General features: G+C 38.1%; 1 protein-coding gene across 1 annotated transcript in view; it reads left to right on the top strand.

Moving 5' to 3' along the window:
• DNMT3L (DNA methyltransferase 3 like) overlaps positions 1 to 23140 on the top strand; it is a 54356-nt gene that overhangs the window by 13939 nt on the left and 17277 nt on the right. Inside the window, exons 7-9 of the mRNA XM_043993467.1 lie at positions 1639 to 1813; positions 15148 to 15235; positions 16773 to 16861. Of these exons, the coding sequence (XP_043849402.1) occupies positions 1639 to 1813; positions 15148 to 15235; positions 16773 to 16861 (352 nt within the window). The remainder of the gene's footprint in view (positions 1 to 1638; positions 1814 to 15147; positions 15236 to 16772; positions 16862 to 23140) is intronic.

Raw genomic sequence — 23140 nt, 5'->3', positions numbered from 1 at the left:
CTGTTATTAGTTTAAATTGCACTAAGATTTGGGAACATCCAGTATTTATCCAAAGCCAACAGCTGCTTCAAATCCAGCTCAGCTTCCTTCTTCTCTTTAAAGTCTTCCTAGAATGCTTTAGCTCCAAGAGTTCTCTTCATTCTCTTAACTCTCATAGCAAGAGTCTGCATGCTTCATGTGGCAATTAATCATATTGGCTCATGAAGTGTCTCTCACTGTTGCCCTGAATTTTGTTTGCAAATTTGGTTATTTAACCATTCCAGAATTTGGTTTCTTATCTCTCCAGATAGTTTACAGTAGGGACAGGGATGGGATATTATCCCTTGTAGCCCTCCCCAAGCATAGCATCTAGTTCAATATTTATTTATTTTATATGAAATACAAAAGATGATCCCTCATCCCATCCACTGACCTCAATGTTAAAAATAACAGATGCAATATTTATAAATTGGGGTTGCCCAATAAAAATTCAGATTGGGTACAATTCCTTAATGTGTTTCTAGCAAGCAAAAGGACACTAAAGTCTCTTATTGGAAGTTCACAGGTGATTCTGTGCTAAGAAGCCCTTCCAAAAAAAATTGGAACTCACTTTTTTAAATGAATGTCAGAATTGTTTTTATATGTAATTGGCAAAAAAAATAAAATATTAAATTAAAAATTTTAAAGAAAAACAAAGAATAATTTAATTTTAGTTAGAGGAACATCTCTTTGCCAGGCCTCAAATGGAAAGAGACTTCATGTACTTGAGTTACTGACAACTAGATTGGTGTTTTAAAAAATGAAAAGAAACTTGTCTTTCCCCACATCAACCTGGCCTGTCCTAGTTTTTGTTTGTTTTTGTACAAAATCAAAATTCCATTAATGTACAGCTCCCAGTGTGCAAATTCCCTCTGTTGATAATAGATCACTAACATCTCTAACTTAAAGAATTGCCTGGGTCACTGGGAGCTTGTGACTTGCCCAGAAGCAATCAGTATGTGTCAGAGGTCAACCTTGAACTTGATGGTAAGATCAGCCCTCTGTCCATTATTCCACATTGCCTTTCCTATGTGCTAGAGATAAACAGAGACTTTAAACATAAGCAACTTAGCCATGGCACTCTGAGCACTGAGCTGCTAAGTTTATTCTCTGGTCTCACCTCTTATGTCCTTAGAGGCCAAGCTTATATGAGAGTTTCCCTGTCCTGTCCTTTTTTCTCATTGTGCTTTCTCCTTTGAATTTTGCCATTTCTCATTTTAAAATTCTCCCTGAACTCTTTGCCAGACAGGTGATTGAAGAAGTCCAATCAAGAAATTACATATAAATCTTCTAACAAAACAATTGTTTTGTTCTTTTCTTCAGTTCTGTTACCTATAATGTTACCTGTAAATTATTTAGATCTCCCCTCTTTGCCTTCCACAGTTCCACATCCATTTCTGATGCCCCAACTCCAATGTCTTTTTTTTTTAAGTAATTCAAAATTTCTCTCTTTTTTAAAAAAAATAAGCTATTAATGTGCCATTCTGCTTGTGATTTTGTCATGCAGAGAAAAGCAAGGATAAAAAGTCAATCACTCATGGAAGTATTTCTGAGCTGTCGATGGAAGAACCCTACTGAATATCGTTTTTTGGTGTGTTTTTTTTCTTGGTTTGGTTGTAGAAGCTATTGTTTTGAGTGTGTCGATGCCCTTGTAAATCCTGGAAGTTCAGCAAAATTTCAAGCAATGAGTAACTGGAAATGCTTCTTGTGTCTACCCTTGATATCAGAAAATGGGCTACTGAAGAAGAGGAGGAAATGGCGGGAGCACCTAAAGGATTTTTATGATCGAGAGTCTGTAAGCAACATTACAACTTTAAAAATTAATAGAAGGGATATGAATAGAAAGAATTTTGTTAAGATTGATAGACCTGAAATGTGGTTTACTTACTTCTTCCTGCTATTTATATATACTATAACGTTCATTTAGTAAATGTTATATTTTTAGTCTTTTAAATACATTTTTGATCTCTCTTTTCCCTTTCCACCTTCCTCTTTTTTACGCCTTATTAGGGAAGTTCCATTTTATGATGGTATTTTTAATAAAATATAAAAGGAAATTTTTTTTTTTTTGAGGGGCAATTGGGGTTAAGCAACTTGCCCAGGGTCACACAGCTAGTAAGTGTTAAGTATCTGAGGCCAGATTTGAACTCAGGTACTCCTGAATCCAGGGCCGGTGCTCTATCCACTGCGCCATCTAGCTACCCCAAAGGAAATTTTTATAGTAACATTCCTACATTTTTTTCTTTACAATCTTGATGCCTAGGCATTTCCAACAAATGGAAAGAGGCACTTGTTGGAGAAACAGACATTTATCTTCAAATGTTCTTAAATTCCACCAGGTGGAAGCAAAGACTAACACACTGGGCTTTTAAAGGGTGTCATTGTCATTGTGGTTGGCTTGGTCCCTAAAGCAGAATTGAAGAATATTCTCAGAAAATAGATTTTTCCAAGACTTAGAAGGAAAGCCCTTAATATCCCCCTAAATTTACTCTTACATTGATTTGGAGAAGGGATGGAAAGAACTGACAGATGAGAGGATGATGGATGATTAACAGATTCTTTTTTTTTTTTGCAGGCAATAAGGGGTTAAGTGACTTGCCCAGGGTCACACAGATAGTAAGTGTCAACTGTCTGAGGCCGGATTTGAACTCAGGCACTCCTGAATCCAGGGCCGGTGCTTTAACCACTGCGCCATCTAGCTGCCCTGATTAACAGATTCTTAATGCAAAATTGTTAAGAAGTTTTGTCTGACCTTAATTCATTACACTATTTCCATTCATTGGGACTTCTAACTAAAAACAGTATTTTGCAGAATACCTGCTCCAAATCTTTTAAGTCAACATTTTAGAGAAAATTTCAGTTTATGTTTAATTGTGCCTTCCATTGCATTGAAAATCAACTTCAGGGGAAGCTAGTTGGCACAGTGGATAGAGCACTGGTCCTGAATTCAGGAGGACCTAAGTTCAAATCCAGTCTCAGACACTTAACACTAGCTGTGTGACTCTGGGCAAGTCACTTAACCCTAATCGCCTCACCAAAAAAAAAAAAAAAGAAAAGAAAAGAAAGAAAGAAAATCAACTTCATAAGAACAATGAAAGAGATAGATGTAGCTAGACAATATTTCCTCTGAAAAGTATCTAGGAGTTTTAATGGACTGTATAGCCAATATGAATTGAATGTTATTTTTATTTATTTATTCCTTCTTTTGTTTGTTTATTTATTTATGCATATAGCTATTATATCATTGGGGTAGGTAAGTTCAGCGATGGGCAGCTTGGTGATGTAGTAGATAGAGTGTCAGGCCTGAAATCAGGAAGACCTTAGTTCAAATCCAGCTTCAGATATTTACTAGCTACGTGACTGTGGGCAAGTCACTTAACCCTGTTTTCTTAAATTTCCTCATTTGTAAAATGAGCTGGAGAAGGAAATGGCCACTCTAGTATCTTTGTCAAGAAAACCCTAAATGGGGTCAAGCCTGAACAACAACAACTTCAGGTAATGACCATTCTTTTTTATTTTATTTTATTTTTGCAGGGCAGTAAGGGTTAAGTAACTTGCCCAGGGTCACACAGCTAGTAAGTGTCAAGTGTCTGGGGTCAGATTTGAACTCAGGTCCTCCTGAATCCAGGACCAGTGCTTTATCCACTGCACCACCTAGCTGCCCTGGGAATGACCATGCTTTATCAATGCAGAATAGCTCTATCTAGTATTTCAAAGCTTCCTGGAGCCCTTACAATTTGAGTGGCTTACCCTGGGTCAGAAGCAGACTCTGAACCTAAGTCTCTCTGACTCCAAGGTCATGTTGTTCCTCCATAATGGGATGCAGCAGCTAAAAAAATTAATGCAGTCTAAGACTGTATTAAGAGAAGTTCAGTGGCCAGGCCTAGCAAGGTTATAATCCTAATGTGCTTTGGTCCAATCAGATCACATGTGGTAAATTGTGTGAAAAAATGGAGAACATCCAGGGAAGGACACCAAGGATGGCAGGGAGTCTTGAGACCATGCCTATGAAGATTGGCTAAGGGTATTAGACAGGTTTATAAAATCTGGAATAGAAAAGACTTGGATGGGAAACTAGTTGCCTGAGTATTTAAAGGGTTGCTAAGTGGAAAAGGAAGGAAGGAAACTAGAATGTATTAAGTATCTACTATGTGCCATGCTAAGTGTTTTACAAATATTATCTCATTTGATTCTCACAACAGTCCTGAGAGCTAGGTACTATTATTATCCTCACTTTGTAGTAAAATGAGACAGACTTGACCAGGATCACACAGCTCATAAGTGTCTGAAGCTAGATTTGAACTCAGGTCTTCCAGACTCTAGGCTCAGTGCTCTATTCACTGTACCACCCGGTTGCTTTAACTCTGCTTTTCTCAAAGATGAAAATTAGGAACTATGTATGGAAATTTTTCCAGGCTTCAAACCTAAATCTAACCCTTTGAAACTTCCAAACAATTAGAGTTCTAAAAAAAATAATAAAATAAGCTACCTCAGGAAGTAGTAAGTCTCCCTTAGTAGTGTCTCAAGGAAAATGTTATTGAGAATTGTATTTGTAAGGGATGTGTTGGATTATGTGGCTGAAATCCTGAGATTAGTAACATGGTAGGAATCAATCAGACTAAAAAGCGTTAGGAATAGGGACTAGACCTGTAATTTCACTGATATAGATAGTTCACTGGAAAGGATACAGCTCAGTACCTTCTCTGCAACTTATAGATTTAAAGACTAGCCTAGAGATTGGAGAAGTTGAGTGACTTATCCAGGGTTATACAGTCAGTATGAGTCAGAGTCAGAATTGGAACCAGCGTCTTAGTTTCATGACCAGCTCTCTAGTTCTTCACAAATTTCCAATAGTAGCCAATGAATCCTAGAAGAGTCTTTAGCTCTCAATAATTCTTCAGCTGTGGCCAAGTTATCAGTGTTTGTACCTTCTCCAGTTCAGTGCTCACTTCCTGATGAGGCAACATGTAACTCAAACATTTGGTAAAGGCTCTGCAGATCTGGCACTCATTAACTGACAGCTTTGGGCCATTGGTTTCTTACCTGTGTAATACCTTCAGTGGTCTTCCCTCATGCTCTTCCAGCTGTTTCCCAAATAAGATTAGGTCATCTAGTTGTGCCAATACTTCCAAGGACTTCATTTCAAAAAGCAGGGTTCCTTAAAGAGGCAATTGGGGAATCTGTCCAGTGGAATTCTACCAATGCCAGCACATGCTCCAGAGACATTATTATTAGGAGATCAAAACTGTTCCTGAATCCCCATAAGGTCTCTGGAGAATATGCTGGCATTGGAAGAATTCCACTGGACAGATGAAGGCATCTTCTCCTTATCTTCTTCTGCCATGAAGAGCTGATAGTATCCACCATACAGGTCCAACACTGAAAAACCCTTGGCAACCCAGCAAGTAATCCAACACATCTTTTCTTTTGGTGTGGTGGACTGATCCACCTTATTTCTTTTATTCAAAATCCAATAGCTCACACATACCCAGATCTTCCCTCTTCTTTTCTGAGTCTCCACTCTGAGAAAGGTACCCAGATTATAAGACTCTGCGATGATTCCTTCATGGGATTCTTGAGTTGTTCCATCTCTGAGAGAACAGTTTTCTGGGATGGTTCCCCAAAAGGGCGAGTTAATGAAGCAGGTTGTATACGTTTCTCTTTGGATATATCCTACTTATGAAGTATGATTATAACAGTCTCTTCCTCAGATAATCTTTCTACTCCTCAGCCATGAGTTCCCAAAGTTGAACTCTCACAATTTACCCTTAGATCTGAAAGGCCCAATGCTTCTTTGATGCCCTGAGCCAGCACTGTCCTTTATCATTTTGTAAGCTTCCTCAAAAGAAGCATGAGTTGTCAGGGTGTTTAAGTATTACTGCCTGCTGTTACCATGCTTCCAGTTGGTTCTAATCAACACTGAAATTCCAAAGATACTTTCTGCGGTTAGACTTATCAAGGCTGCAGTATTCATCTTCTCTCTTACACCCACTCCTTCCCAAAAGAGAAGAAATCAGTATGACAAAACCCTAAAGTGAGTTCTCTCCTCAGTACACAGAAGCTTACCCCCTGGCATTTACCATAGTTGCATATGTTGCAAGTGCCCTTCATAAAAAGATTGGAATATAACTGCCCCCTTGGAATCCATAGTCTGGTATGACACTGTACTTTATATCTTCAACTTTTACTATTAATGCTCCACAAAATCCTTTGGGTCCAAGTGGAAAGTTCCCATGAAAGTTTGGTAGGTCAAGGATTAAGTGCTTTGAGGTCTGGTGCAGTCCTCATCTGAATCCTATTTCCACTTCTGGATTCCAATCTAATGTCCTTCAGTATCTGCCAAATCAAGCCTGATTTCATCTCTTAAGTGTTCCCAGCATTCATGCTCCTTTTATGTCCATGCCTGGAGCACTCCAAAGGTCAGTCTGTCAGGGGACTTGCTATTGGTTCTTTCCATAAAGCACCAGCCTCCAGTTCCCATTGCAAGCCACCTTTTGCTTCCCTAAGAATGGTTCTATGCATTTCTGTGTCTCCAACAAGCTTGACCTGGCATTTGGTGAGATCTCAATGATTTGAGAAGTCCGTTCTTTGGTTTCTGTGGGTCCATACCTGAGAAAAAGCCAAAGAAAAATGCAGAGCAGCCCTTGCCAGCAGGGACCTTCCACCCACTCTCTCTGTCCTTTATTTTCTATTTTCCTTACCAACTATATCAAGTGGAAGTAAGTGATAGACTGCCCTTGGTGTGCACACATCACTAGTTGCATCTATAACTTTCCTTCCATGTATTAGTCTAGTACGATCCATGCTCCCCATGGATCCTGCCCCTTTGATTACTACTCTATAAAATAGCTCTTCAGCATCACACAGTGAGATGCTTTCCCCCTTCCTGTTGAAGATTATAAAGAGATTTCACATAGCAGCCACATTTACTCTTAGAGCCATGAAGCTTTCTGTCTGGTATCTGCAGACATTTGTGACTATCGTGTTGCATCTTTCTTTTTCTTTTTTCTTTTCAAGGAAATTTGAGGACTTGACTGAGGTCATTTAGATAGTAAATATCTGAGGTCAGAGTTAAACTCAGGTCCTCCTGACTCTAGGGCTGGTGCACTGTGCCACCTAGCTGCCCCTGCATCTTCCAATAAGAAAATAAGGCTCAATTCCCTAAGGCTCTTATCCTTCTCCTTTTCTTTCTAAGATTTCTCTGTATGACTCCTTTATCACCTCCAAGGTATATCCTAGCCAAGAATAAAGGGCTTTCTTTCTTTTTTTCCCATAAAAGTATTTTATTATTTTTCAGTTACATGTAGATATAGTTTGCAACATTTGTTTTTATAAGATGTCTAGTTTCAATTTTTTTTCTCCCTCCCTCCCCTCCCTCTACCCTCTCCAATACAGCAAGCAATCTGATATAGGTTATATATGTACAATCACATTAAACATATTTCTGCATTAGTCATCCTGTGTAAGAAGAATCAGAGCAAAAAGGAAAAACCTCAAAAAAGCAAAACAACAAAAAATAGAGATAGTATGATTCAATCTGCATCTAGATTCCATAGTTTGGTTTTTTTCTGCATTTGGAGAGCATTTTCCATCATGAGTCCTTTGGAACTATCTTGGACCATGGTACTGCTGAGAAGAGTCAAGTCTATCACATTTGATCAACACACAATGTTGTTGATACTGTGTACAATGTTCTCCTGGTTCTGCTCATCTCACTCAGCATCAGTTCATGCAAGTCCTTCCAGGTTTCTCTGAAATCTGCCTGCTCATCATTTCTCATAGCACAATAGTATTCCATTACATTCATATACCACAACTTGTTCAGCCATTCCACAATTGATGGGCAACCCCTCAATTTCCAATTCCTTGCCACCACAAAAAGAGCAGCTATAAATATTTTTGTACATGTGGGTCCTTTTCCCTTTTCCATGATCTCTTTGGGAAAAAGACCTAATAGTGGTATTGCTGGGTCAAAGGGTATGTACAGCTTTATAGCCCTTTGGGCATGATTCCAAATTGCTCTCCAGAAAGGTTGGATCAGTTCACAGCTCCACCAACAACGCATTAGTGTTCCAATTTGTCCACAGCTTCTCCAAAATTTATTATTTTCCTTTTTTTTGTAATTTTAGCCAATCTAATAGGTGTCAGGTGGTACCTCAGAGTCGTTTTAATTTGCATCTCTCTAATCATTAGAGATTTAGGGCATTTTTATATGACAATAGATAGCTTTGATTTCTTCATCAGAAAACTGCCTGTTCATATCCTTTGACCATTTCTTGATTGGGAAATGACTTGGATTCTTATAAATTTGATTTAGTTCCCTATATATTTTAGAAATGAGGCCTTTGTCAGAAATACTGGCTACAAAAATTATTTCCCAGCTTTCTGCCTCCCTTCTAATTTTGGATGTATTGCTTCTGTTTGTACAAAACCTTTTTAATTTAATGTAATCAAAATCATCCATTTTGCATTTCATAATATTCTCTATCTCTTGTTTAGTCATAAACTATTCTCCTTTCCATAAATCTGAGAAGTAAACCATTCCTTCCTCTCCTAATTTACCTATGGTATCACCATTTATGTTTAAATCATGTGCCCATTTTGACTTTATTTTAGTATAAGGTGTAAGATGTTGGTCTATGCCTAGTTTCTGAAGGGCTTTCTTTCTTGATGGCCAGGAGCATTCCTCTGAAAAATTCCCTGGCCTTCTCTACTGAGTACATTGTAACTCTGGGATTGGCTAACAGCCAGCACCCTGCAACTAGAACTTATTATTGTTAGTACTGGCTCTCATTAACTTCCAAAGGAGGTGTCCTTCCCTTTAATAGTATTCTTATATTGTCCGTTCTGCTTTCCCAAGGAAGATGTTAATCTCATTCACCAACTGGGGAGAAGAGGGGGAGAATTGGGGAAGGGAAGGTGGTAGTGGAAGTAGGAGGTAGATATTAATTTTCAAGGATTTTTAAAAAAGGAAAGAGAACAGAGTCTAGAAACTATAGGCCAGTGGGCTTGATTTAGATTGCTGGGGAAAAATCTAGAATGGATCATTAAAGAAATAGTGAATCTCTTTTTAAAAGGGAAGTGGTGATTACAAAGACCCAACTTGTCTTCATCAAGAACATGTCATGCCTGACTAACTTCATTTCCCTTTTCACAGGATTATTAAATCAGCAGAGTAGGAGAATGCTGTGGATATTGTTTACCTGGATATATTTTGATAGATCATCTTATAGAGGTTTTGTGGCGTAGACAGAGAGCATCAGATTGATTTAGATTTAGAACTGATTGGATAGTTAGATGCAGAGTAGTTCATTGTTGATGTGGTAGAACGTTTCTAGTGGAGTACCTCCAAAATCTGTAATTGGCCCCGTGGTGTTTAACACTTTTATCAGTGACTGGGATAAAAGTATAGATGACAGTCTTATAACATCTGCAAATGATGTAGGGCTGGGAGGGATTAAGTGAAGCCATGGATGATAGAGTCAGATTCCAAAGAATACTGACAAGCATTAGGTTGAATTTATCTATGATGAAATTAAAGAGATAAATATATAGTCATGCTTACATACAAAAAATAAACTTAACTATAATATATACATATACATGTTGTTATCATTATTATCATTATTATTATTATTATATTAGGAGACCCTGGGAAGATAGCAGTTGTTCTAAAAATTATCTGGGGATTTTAGTATACCACAATTTCAATATGAGTAAGCATACTGACTCATTAGCAAATATGCTACCTCAGTCTTGGACAACATTGAGAGGGGAATATATTACAGGATTAGAGAGGAGCTGGTCTGACTATAACCTGTGCTTTTCAGACCTCATTTGGGTTATTGTGTTCAGTTATGGACAGCACACTGTAAGAAAGATGCTGGGGGCAGCTTGCTGGTACAATGGATAGAGAACCAGCTGTGGAGTCAGGGGTACCTGAATTTAAATCCAACCTCAGATACTTAGTAACTGTGTGACCCCGGGCAAGTCACTTAACCCTGATTGCCTCAAAAAAAAAAAAAAGACACTGATAGACTGGATAGGAACCAGGGGAAGACAGCCAAGATGGTATAATAATAATGATTGGCATTTATGTAAGTGCCCCAAAAGATGGGGTCACAAAAACCTCAAATAACAATTAATTCTATACAAAATATTATAGCATTTTATCTTTATAATCACCTTGGAGGTAGGTGCTATTATTACTTCCATTTTACAGATGAGTAAACTGGGGCAAATAGGATAAGTGGGTTACGTAGTTTTTAAGTATCTCAGTTGAGGTTTGGACTCAGATCTCCCTAACTCTAGGTCTAGCCTTCTACCCATTATACCACCTAGCCACCTCTACAGGAAAATTTAATGCTAAGATGGGTATAAGGAAGTACAAAATGTGAGGTGTGGAAGTAAATCCATAAATAACTTTGTTGTTAAAACAAAAGTCATCAACAAAAATTAAAAAAAAAAAAACCTGTGGTAGTACAAAATATAGGCTTAATCCTTCGATAAGATTTCTCCATAATTTGAGACCATGCAAAAATGACTGAGAAACACAACAGAAAAGATAACACAACCAAACAGGCAACATAGATAGTTTGTTGGATTTGGGTTAGGTAAGACCCGAGTACAAATCTTGCCTCAAACATTTTCTAGCTTATATGACCTCTTAGGCAAGGCACTTAACCTTTAAAATGTGAGGAATCTACTTGATGACTCATAAGGTTCCCTCCAACTCTAAATCTATAACCCTATGAACTTTGTTCAATAACACAATGTTCATTAATATCAGTGACATTGTCGAGCATAAGGCCCAGATGGAAGAATTCCCCATAGACCATAAGGCTCTCCAGGTATTCCGCTTTGTAGATTATGTTGGTTTGAAATGTGGCACAGCCTCCTAAATGAGATCCATTAGTCATTCAATAGAGTTTGGCCTAACAATTCACACAGGAAATATCAATTGATGCGGTTTTACCTCACTCCCTGCAGATTGACAGATGATCAAAAACAGGAACAGTCACTAGTGAGGGGGTGTGGGAAGACAGACACACTGATGCTCTGCTGGTGAAGCTGCAATATAATCCAAAAATTCTAGATTTCAAGTGTAAGAATTATGCAATAAAAACATGGCTAAGTTGTCTGTACTTTTTGACCCAGCAATTTCACTACTGGGTATATAACCCAAGGAAGTAGAGGTCTAATGTGTACCCCAATATTCATAGCCACATGCTTTGTTGTAACAAAGAACTGAAAAAAAGTGGTCACCTATTGATTGGGAGATGATTTTTTATGGCATATGAATATAAATAAAACAGGCACATGAATACAATAAAATATTTTGCAGTAAGGAATGACAAATTCTAGGAATTCAGAGAAACATGAGAAGATTTATATGAACAAAGATGAGCAAAATATATAGAACCAAGAAAACAATATACACAATGACAGCAACAATGTAAATTGATCCTTAAAAAGTCATCATAGTCTGGGTAATGGGAAAACCAATGAAGATCCTAGAGAAGAGAATAAGAAACGATCTCCCCTTTCATGGCATAATTATTAGAAAAGAATATGGGCATGCATTGTCAGGAAAGGTTTCTATATCAAATGTTTTTGCTTAATTATATTTCTTTGTTAAAAGGAAAGATAAATATGGTAATGACTATAATGTAAAGACAAAAAGTATAAAGAAAATAATCTTCAATAAAAACCAACTGATAGAGAATATTTATAGCTTAGACGATTCAGTTCAATGGACCAAACCATCAAAACATATATCTGGGACATATATTAAAGATGTAAAAATGGGCCTCAAATTGAATAAGAATAGATTGACAATATTTACATTTGGAAAACTCTGTAGCACTTTCAGTGACCTCCCCAAGCTTCTGAGTAAAATAAAATTCTAACTTTGAAACACCAATATTCTTCCACTGATACTGTACAACATCTTAATTGCAGTTTATCTAAAAGATAATAGAAAGACATGTGCTGAGTGAAACTATGTTGTAACATATTTTCATATGTAACATATAATAAATTGTGAAACAATGACATTACAAATCATTCTATAAATGTGTGGTTAGGAGGGCTGGCCAGTCATGTAGTGAGAGAGTTTGCATTGGTATTCACATAATGTTAAAAGTTTTAGAGAAAGGCTTTACCCATATTGAAGATGAGGGTGTATGTGGGTAACTTCTTGCACAGGATAAGAAGGCTTAGATGGATTATGATCTGAAAAAAAATATGGGAGGAGATAAACCTCATTTTACAGATAAGGAAACTGAGGAAGACAGAGGTTGTTTGTTTGTTTGTTTTTTCATTTATCCAGGGTCACAAAGCTAGGAAGTCTGAGGAAGGATTTGAACTCACATCTTTCTGACCCTAATCCAGTGTTTTATCCACGGCGTCTTCTAGCTGTCTATCAGGATTACAGTGAAATTGTCGTTTGAATCAACATCATCCTACTTCACACATTCAACAGCAATATGTATATTCAGAGTCAGGGCCAACCTGGAACTTAATACAGTATATTCAGAAATTGGCCAAGAGGACTAATTATGTTGGCACTAACTGACTGCACATCTATCACATCTGGTTTCAATTAGCATGGGAACACACAAACAAACATAACAAAGAATTGTGTGAGCTGGCTTTAGCTCCTCCCTCAGTTGTCTCTGAAAGCTGTGGAACTTGCTTGCATATCTGGGAGTAGGGTCTAAACTCTCTCGACATAGGATGAAATCAGAACAGGTTGTACCTGGACTACGTGTATAATGTTAACTACTTCCCAAAATTACAACATGTTTCATATTTCCTAAACTTGTTGGATTTATTTCTTAGACAGCATAAATAACATGTCTTACAGATGGCAGCTAGGTGGTGCAATGAATAAGGCTCTTGGCCTAGAGTCAGGAAGATAGGAATTTAAGTCTGGCCTCAGACACTGACTAGTTGTGTGACCCTGGGCAAGTCACTTAACCCTGTTTGCCTCAGTTCCTCATTTGTAAGTGAACTGGAGAAGGAAATTACAAAGCACTCTAGTATCATTGCCAAGAAAACCCCAAAGTGGGTCAGGAAGAGTCAGACACAACTGAACAACATAAAAATTTGGAAATTCCAAACTGGAGTTTCCTTCTGAAGATGTTATTATTTTTTTTCTTTCAGCCATTAAAACCCTGCCACTCTGCCCCTCAATATTTTTTTAAACACAGTAATCATAACTTTTCCTATGTTAGAGTGGATAAAGTGATAGGCCTGGAGTCAGGAAGAACTGAGTTCAAATCTGGCCTCAGACACTTAAACTTGCTGAGGGACCCTGGGCAAGTAACTTGTCTCTTCTCTCTCTGCTTCAGTTTTCCTCAGCATTTCCCAGGGTTGTTGTGAGGATCAAATGAGATAATATTTGTAAAATGCTTAGCACATAGTAGGTACTTAATAAATACTTGTTTCTCCTTCCTCTCCCCTTCACACACATCCCTTCTCCAAACTGGTGTTAGAAATAACTGTAGCACTGGATAGAGCACTGGCCCTAGAAGTCAGGAGGACCTGAGTTCAAATGTGCCCTGAGACACTTGACACTTACTACCTGTATGACCATAGGCAAGTCACAACCCCAATTGCCTTACAAAAAAGAAAAAAAAAGAAAAAGAAATGGCTGTAGAACTAAGATAATAGATCTTGAACTAGAAGGGAACTAAGCTGCCATCTAATCCAACCCTGTCATTTTGTCGAGGAAGATACCAAAGTCCAGGGAGGTAACCATCACAGAGATGAGAGCTCTGGAGGTGGGATTTGAATGGATCCTAGTTCTTCTAGCTCTTGGGGTAAACATTCTTTCTAGTATTTAGCAGCGCTCTGGGGGGAAAAAATGGAACAACCAGCAGGCATTCATCAAACACAAATTTACTATGTGTCAGACCCAGTAATAAGCACTGGGGAATTAAAAACAATAGTAAAATAGTCCCTGCTCTCAAGGAGCTTATATTCTATCAAGGGAGACAGCATAGAGGTGTTTGCAAAATAAATATGACAGTCTTTCCAAGGGAGGGCACAAGCAGCTAGGAAGTCAATCTTTTTTTCTTTGACAATCAGTGTTAAGTTCATAATGTTGAACCTGGAGCTATACGGAGAGAGATTAGGGCTAGATTTAAAGCTCTCAAAGTTAGCCATATAGATATGAGAATTGAACCCACTGAAGTTGATAAAGTCACTAAGTACTAGAAAATAGAAGGGGGAAAATAAGATATCCTGGGACATAGATTTAGGGTATACCCACAGTTAGTGATATGGCATGGATGATGAATCAGAAAAATAAAGAGAGTATAAAGTCAGCTGACTATGACTCAATTCCTCCTTCCACTGCCCCATGAAACGTTTTCCTTACAACTGGGTGAGGGAGACGTATATTCATCAAAGTTTTACAGTTGAGGAAATTGAGACTTAGATGAGTTAAGTGGGACATAACTAGTACATTTTAGAGTGAGGATTCTAATTCTAGATCCTCTGATTCCAAGTCCAGTATTCTTTCCACTATACTTCAGTGAAGTCAAATATGTCCTCATACTCTTCAAGTATTGTGTTATTCTTGATTCTATGTAAAATCTTTGGTGATAAAAGTGAACGACATGCCATGATCCAGAATTACTTTTTAAAAATCTGAAATTACAAAGATAGTATAGGTTTATTATTATGAATTGAAATAAATGGATGTATCAAAAGGAAGGAATTGCATGTTGTTGAGTCATTTCAGTCATGTCTAAACTCTTCATAATCCCATTTAGGGTTTTCTTGGCAAAGACAGTGGAATGGTTTGTTATTTCCTTCTCCAGCTTATTTTACAGATGAGGAACTGAGGCAAATAAAGCTAAGTGACTTTCTCAAGATCACATGACTAGTTAATGAAAGATACTGAATTTGAACTAAGGAAGATGTCTTCCTGACTCCACACCTGGTGCTCCATTCACTGCACCACCTAGCTGGCCAGAATGCATGGGAAGAATTGCCTGGCATGTGATGAAATAGACTGCAAACTTTTGTAAAATTATTTCTCTACTTATTTGTTTATGTTGTTCATTCTTTGTTTTAAAAGAGGACCAATAACAAATGTTTGTTTATATATTAATACAGCAGAGACCTCTGAAAATGTATAAAACTGTGCCTGCATGGAAACGAAAACCAATCCAAGTTCTATCCCTTTTTGGTGATATTGAGGAAGGTAAATGTATTTACAAGCTTATTCAAAGTTGTTATCTGTTTTAAAATAAAAATTAACTTCATGTTCATTCAATAAGCAGATCATGGGTACTGATTATCTCAAAGGGTCTGTGGGAGATGCCAACAAAAAATATTTATTATCTATCTAATAAGTGCTTAACAATGAGCTAGTTACTAAAGGAATAGAAGACATTTCTTGTCCTCACAACACTTAACATTCCACATAGAGAAAAAAGAATACATAGTGTATCAAATTACATGTGTACCAATCCTAAATTACATAGATCAGAACCTACAATAGCTATTGATAGTGTTGTAGGAACAATAATGACTCATTTCTACATTATTTACAATGCCTGTTCTTCACAATAAGCATGAAAAGTAGCACAAGTATTAATATGTCCGTCCATTTTAATGAGGAAACAGAACCTCAGAAAGAGATCATAGGACTATATATTTTGAGCTAGAAAGGATGTCAGAGAATGTATTCCAACGGTTCCAAAAGTGTGGTCCATGGGCCCCTGACTGCTCTGTGGAGGATGGATCAAATAGGGGAGAGACTGACTACAGAGAGAGAAATTAGGGGCCTATTATGATATTCCAGGTGAGGGGTGATAGGAGTCTGGACTGGGGAGGGTTTTGAGTTTAGGTTTGAGTAGACAGAAGGGATGCAGAAATGTTGAGAAGGTGGAATCAATAAGACTTAGTAACTGACTGGATCTAAGGTATAAGAATGAAGGCCAATTCCTGGGTTGTGATCTTTGGTTGTGCCCTTAATAGAAATAAGGAAGTTCAGAGGAGGATTGAGTTTAGTAGAAAAATAATGACTTCTGTTCCGGCTATGTTAATTTTGAGATGCTTCTGAATCATCCCAGTTAATCTAAAACCATAAAGGTAGTATCCAGAGATTTCCAGAAGGCAGTTGGGAGTGTAGAACAAGAGATCAGAGGGCTAAATTTGACTTCCTTGGGGGTATATGTCCAGTAGTAGATTTATTGCATTAAGGGGTATGAAAAATTTTGTCAATTTTCTTCTAGATTTCCAAATAACTATCCAGAAGGGTTGGACCATTTTATAACTTCACCAAGAGCATAGTCACGTGTTTATCTTCCCACATTTCCTCAACACTAATCACTTCTTTTTTTGTCATTGCAGGGTATGAGGTGAAACATTGTAATTATTTTAATTTGTATTTCTCTTGCTACTTGTGATTTGGAACATGTTTTTGAAAAGACTATCATTTTAAATTCTTTAAATAAGTATAATATCCATTGACTACTTATTTCTTGGCTTATATATTTGTGTCATGACTCTGTCAAGCCACAACAAATCATTAAAACCATCAACTAGAGAAGGGAGGGATTATAATCTAGATAGATCAAGGAAATACCAACCACAATTAAATCAAATATTCTTGAAGGACTGAAGTCTATTTGTAGGTCTGTTGTTAGAAATTAGTCATTAGACTTCTCCTTTATTACCTAATGGAATCAAAGTGTGTATTAACACATAATACATTCCTTTTTCCACCCATGCAGAACTAGTCAAATTTGGATTTTTGGAAGACAGCTCTGGTAATGGAAGGTTGAAACATCTGGATGATGTGACAGATGTAGTCCGGAAAGATGTGAGTAAAATAAAGCAGCATGTTGTTTCACTCATTTTAGAAGTCTGAGAGCCCTAAAATTTAATTTCCACAAGAAGCAGAAATTACATACGTATATGAGATGTTGCATAATAAAGGAGGAAACCACTACTTTCTGCTAATGTATATAATGCTTTGTCTGAAGAACATGGATACCAGTTGCCTCATTACTTCCCCTGAAAGTTGAAATTAAATGATGAAACTTTTGTATTACATCTTTTTTAGGTCATCAGAATCATGTGAACATTAAAAGGAAATCTAAAAAAGGAAAAAAAAAAGGAAATCTAAGCTATTCTTTAGATCTCTGATTGCTGCTTCCCTAAATTTCTAAGACCACATATAATAGTATTATAGCATGTTATAAAATATTCATTCATGGGATCATAAGATTTAAAGCTGAAAAGTACTTCCGATCATCTAATCCAATCCCCCTGTGTTATAGAGGTCCAGAGAGACTTGCCCAAGTTTGAAGAGAGCTACTAAACAACGGAGTTAGTGTTTGTTGTCTTTTGTATTTGCCCACAAGCTCCTTAGAAGGAAGAAAGGAAATAAGCATTTATGAATCATATGTACCAGCTACTAGGCAGCTAGGTGGCACAGTAGATTGAGCACTGGCCCTGCATTCAGGAGGACCTGAGTTCAAATTTGACCTCAGATACTAGTTGTGTGACTCTGGGCAAGTCATTTAACCCTGTTGGCCTCAGTTTCCTCATCTGTAAAATGATCTGGAGAAGGAAATAGCAAACCACTCCATTATCTTTGCCAAGATGGGGTCACAAAGAATCATACAACAACAAAAATATGCTGAGCACTGTTTTAACTACTTTTTAAAAAATCATGCCATTTTATCCCCACAACAACACTGGAAGGTAGGTGCTACTATCATGCTCACTTTATAGTTGAAGAAAACAAGGCAAACAAAGGTTAAGTGACTTGCCCAGGGCCACATAGCTAGGAAGTGCCTGAGGTTGAATTTTAATTCAAGGCTTCTCAACTCAGCCCACTGTACCACTCAGCTTCCTTAAGAACAAGTATCCTCCAAAATCTATGATATGCATTTCTTTAATATATACTGAGTAAACAACAAATTTGCATATTAATGTATATTACTGCACACCAGAGACAGTTTAAAGGTCAGCCATCCAAAATGCTATTAGTCATAGTCTTGTATCTGTGGCTCAGACACAGACAATGTGGTTTAACTTATGACTCTACCTCTTACTATATGTGCAACCTTGGCCAAAACACCTCTACCTCTCTCTTTAGTTTCCTCATCTATAAAAAAGGAATTATAATGCCACCTTCACAGGGATATTGGGAAGAAAGTACTAAGACAGCTGGGTGGCACAGCAGATAGAGCTCCGGGCTTGTAGTGAGGAAGATGAGTTCAAATCTGTCCTCAGACATTTATTAATTCTACAACTCTGTTTGGCAAATCACTTAAACCTCTGCCTGCCTCAGTTTGGTCAACTCTAAAATGGGGATAATAAGAGCACTTACCTTGCAGGGTTGTTGTGAGGATCAAATAAGGTATTTGAAAAGTGCTTAGTGCAGGGTCTGGCATATAGTGGATGGTATATATTTATATATTATATATATGTTATTAAATTGTTATTATATATTATATATTTGGCTTATTCCCTTCCCTTACTTTGATTATCATAAAAGACATTAGAAATGTGCCCTATTTTTTTTTTTTAGTAAGGCAATTGGGGTTAAGTGACTTGCTAGTAAGTGTTAAGTGTCTGAAGCCGGATTTGAACTCAGGTACTCCTGAATCCAGGGCTGGTGCTCTATCCACTACGCCATCTAGCTGCCCCAAAATGTGCCCTATTTTTAATAGTAGTAATAGATTATCGACAGTAACTGTTATGCTTTCTTCCAATGGCCTTTTTTGTATAGTTAATGCAAGCATTGTTCTGGATGAAGGGTGGCTTGCCTATCGTTGCATAGGACACAGGTATCAAAGGCAGGTTTTAAACTCATATTTCCTAACTTTTATTCCAGCAATCTCTGTACTACTAAGCCATTGACTGCTTATTATTATTATTTTTTTTTGTGGGGCAATGAGGGTTAAGTGACTTGCCCAGGGTCACACAGCTAGTAAGTGTCAAGTGTCTGAGGCTGGATTTGAATTCAGGTCCTCCTGAATTCAGGGCCAGTGCTTTATCCACTGTGCCACATAGCTGCCCCCAACTGCTTATTATTGCCATCAGGATTGTTATTTTACAAATAGACAGACTGTTTAGATGTGTAAGTTATGATACTGATGTTGAAAGTCATTGATTTATTGATTCATTGATTCAACAAACATTCATTAAGCACTTCCAATGGAACACTACACTAAGCACTAGAAAAAATAGGAAAAAGTAAAAAGAGCCTCTGCCCTCAAGGGATTTATTTTTTTTTTTTTGAGGCAACCAAGGTTGTGACTTCTAGCTAGTAAGTGTCTGAAGCCATACTTTCTCTCAGGTCCTCCTGATTCCAGGGCTGGTGCTTTCTCCACTGCACCACCTAGCTTCAGCAAGGAACTTCTATTCTATGGAACAACATTTGAACCCTCATTTAATACTTTCATTATTCACTATATCAGGTTGCAGAATGAGACCTTATAGAGATGGGTTTAGAGAGGGAGAGAAGAATGGCCTGTGCCCACCATTTCTTCCTTGTGTGTAATTCCTGGTACAGAAATTCCCTCTGCCAAGGTGGATCAACAACACCTCTGTATAAAATACAGTCTTAGAGAATTTCCTGGCAAATGGCAAGGTTAAGTGACTTGTGACTCATAATATAGCTAGTATGTGTCGTTAAACATAAGTATGTAGGTATTGCCTACTTGTTGTGATTTCAAAGGCATTGAAAGTACCATTCTCAGTCCACCCCCGCCCTGCCCCCCCCAAATTACTCCTTCTTACTATAATCCTTGATTTAAACATTGACTTACAAATTAGGAAAGGGATTAGAATATCAGGGAGAATGAAGCAGATGGCTGAGAGGATGCTAAGAGGTAAAAAGATGGAGCAGAAAATAAAGTAGAAAAGTATCAAAGAAAAATTTTTGATGAGGCTTAGCCCTATCCAGAGGGGATATGGTTGGGGGAATGATGTGCTTTGGACATCCAGAGAGCATTCTGGAGATTAAGGACTTGCCATATAGTAGAAGAGAGGCACAGAAAATGACACCAAGTTTTGTAATTTTACAAGGGGGCCACTTGGCAAATAATCCACTAATTTGTGTGACAATTTTCCATTCTTCAAACCCTAGTTATATGCCTATATGTCTTTCATAGAGAAACACTGATATGTGAATCACTGTTCCTCAAATCTGAATAACCATAGGGTCTAACAACCATGATTATGAAATATGTATTATAAGACAAATTATAATAATCGCTTTCATTTTTATAGTGTTTTGACTTTTGGGAAAGTGATTTCATCACAAGAACCTTTTGAAGTAGATATTGCAAGTATAATATCTCCATTTTACAAATTTAAAAAGTGAGATTTAAACAGGGGAAATGACTCGGTAAAGGTGTTGCAAGTAGTAAGTGTCCAAGCTGGAATTCAAACCCAGGCCTAGAGAACTCTTTCTAGTCTATACCATAGTGAATTCTCAGACCATAGACTCCCTAGGTCTCACGGAGCAAAAGAGGGAGGACAGTGGTCAAGGGACAGTACCCTTGCTACCAGCTTGCCAATGTCATATAAACTACCATCTGGAAAAGATCTGTTGGGGAGGAGACTAGTCTTCAGACTACAAACCATTCCCTCAGCTCTGGAAGGAAAAGGATAGTCATTTTTTCCATTACTCCCATCTTACTCTAGTCTTGGGAAACATTACTCCAAGATGGCAAGTTTGGGAGATCCTTAGTCTAAAAATCGCATCCCAACCCAAGGTTCCCTTCTTTTTATTAACTTATCCTTTCTCATTTCATGATAAGATTTCCTAAGATATACTTCCTAGTCACCAATTCAATACGCATACTGAATCCGGTCATTGGAAAATGCTACATAAGTTTTCCGTTTTCAGTTCTGCACCCCTTCCAGGAAGAGTGAGGGAGTGAAAGTTAACTCATGTCAGAAATAGGAAGTGTTTAAACCTCAAGGGAAAGAGAGGTAGAAGTAGGGGAGAGGGCAGGAAATCGTAAATCAAATCACAATCCAAGCTGAGGCTCACAGCTTTAGGGCAGCTAGCCAGCCCTGCTTAGTAGGAACAATACATGTTTTGCTGAGCTGAGTTGAATCACCAACAACACCTAAGGGCTCGGTGAGTGTACACTGTCAGTTGAACCACCATATATACATAGTTTGGGGATTTTAGACGTCAACTCAGGCAGGTTCGAACTTCTCCAGGTAGATATAAACAGTGGGAACAGTGGGAGTGTATGAGGTGACTGAGGAGGACCAAGATTGGGTTGAATAGGTTTGGTACTGGCAGAATGGCCCAACCCAAAAGGTCTGATTCCATGTCATCCTGGAATGCAGTCTCGAGCAGAGTTCCCCAGGGATCTGTGCTTTGACTCTGCTGTTTAATATTTTGATAGATGATTTGGATAAAAGCTCAGATGGAATGCTTATCAAGTTGCACATGTCACAAACCCGGAAGGTATAATTAACACTGGCTGTTAGAGTTAATATCCAGAAAGATCTCAGTAAGCTAGCAAACTACACTGAATCTAGGAAGATGAAATGGAAGTGGGGTTGAATTAAGCTACTAAACTGGAGTTCCAAAAATCAATTTCCCAAATTCAAGATTGAGAAAGTATAGCTAGTTAAGTTTCTTTTAAAAGTTCCTTGGGGGGCAGCTAGGTGGCGCAGTGCATAGAGCACCGGCCCTGGATTCAGGAAGACCCGAGTTCAAATCCGGCCTCAGACACTTTACACACTTACTAGCTGTGTGACCCTAGGCAAGTCACTTAACCCCAATTGCCTCACCAAAAAAAAAAAAAAAAAAAAAAAAAGTTCCTTGGGGGGTTTTTTGGGTGGGGAGGGAGAATTGAGGAGCAGGAAGGAGCAGGATAGCAAATAAAGGAAATGCTTATGAAGTACTTACTATGTGTTAAACACTGGGGATACAAACAGGAAAGCCAGATAGTCCCTCCTCTTAGGGAACTCACATTCGAACGCTTTGGGGAGGTTTGGGCTAAAAGTAAGATCCAAAGGTCCCATGGTTCTTAGGGTGCAGACGCAAAACAAATAATAAATCTTCTTCTTTGTTATCATTTCCACTGATAAAACCATATGAGTAGGGGCAGCTAAGTGGCACAGTGGATAAAGCACCGGCCCTGGATTCAGGAGTACCTGAGTTCAAATCCGGCCTCAGACACTTGACACTTACTAGCTGTGAGACCCTGGGCAAGTCACTTAACCCCCATAGTCCCGCAAAAAAAAGAAAAGAAAAGAAAAAAAAACATATGAGTTTCTGATTTTAAACTATTTCACAGTGCCAAGGACTCTTGGCAAGAACTATCTTTCCTAGGTTTTCAATTTTAGATATGTCTGTAGAACTTAGAGGAGTGAGTTGCCAGGATGCCTCTCCATCAGAGTTGCTTCCCAGGACAGTGGCCATAGACAATGGGTTGGAAGCATTGTTAATACCTAGGGCTCCTGGGTTCAGAGTGAGGCAGAGCTGCAAAAAGTCCACATCCTCACTCTCCCCTCCAGAGTTATCCAAGTCCAGTGGCAAGACATCAGTCAAGATGACTGGTGATGGCCCGGGAAGCCAGTTAATACTGAAGCTGGGATAAAGGCCAATAACTGTTCTACTAAATTTTCTCCCCATAATTTTCTAGTGCCACTCCCCTGTTGATTAAATCCAGTTTATCCTGGATATGGCTTGTTAGTACATATTTGTTGGCTTGTTGTCTCCCCCACAGACTGAAAAAGAAAAACCAAAAGTCAAGGTTCCTACCGTCAATGTGAATACTGTTGGAATAAGGAGATCCCTTATGATGATCTCTCCCTACTTCAAACATAGAGCAATTAGCCCTTCTCTCATTTAGTATCATTGCTTTGTTTTGTTTTCCCCCCTCTCTCTCTAATGAAGTCAGCTTATAGAAGAAGTGCATGAGGATTTGTGCTGTGGGGGAAGATGGAACAGACTGTGAAAACACTGTTTAAGAGAGTCTCCTAACACTGGGTACACCAGCATGTATTATTAAATGTGGTCTTTAATTTTTAATTTAATTTTATATGATTATTCATGGGGGTCCAGGTAGATCAAGTTTGGGGTCTGCTGGTTGCTTGAGTTCATTAAAAGCAT

Source organism: Dromiciops gliroides, chromosome 3, assembly GCF_019393635.1.
Source record: "Dromiciops gliroides isolate mDroGli1 chromosome 3, mDroGli1.pri, whole genome shotgun sequence".
NCBI lineage: Eukaryota > Metazoa > Chordata > Mammalia > Microbiotheria > Microbiotheriidae > Dromiciops > Dromiciops gliroides.
The sequence above is the reverse complement of the archived record's forward strand: the minus strand, read 5'-3'. Positions and strand labels throughout refer to the sequence as shown.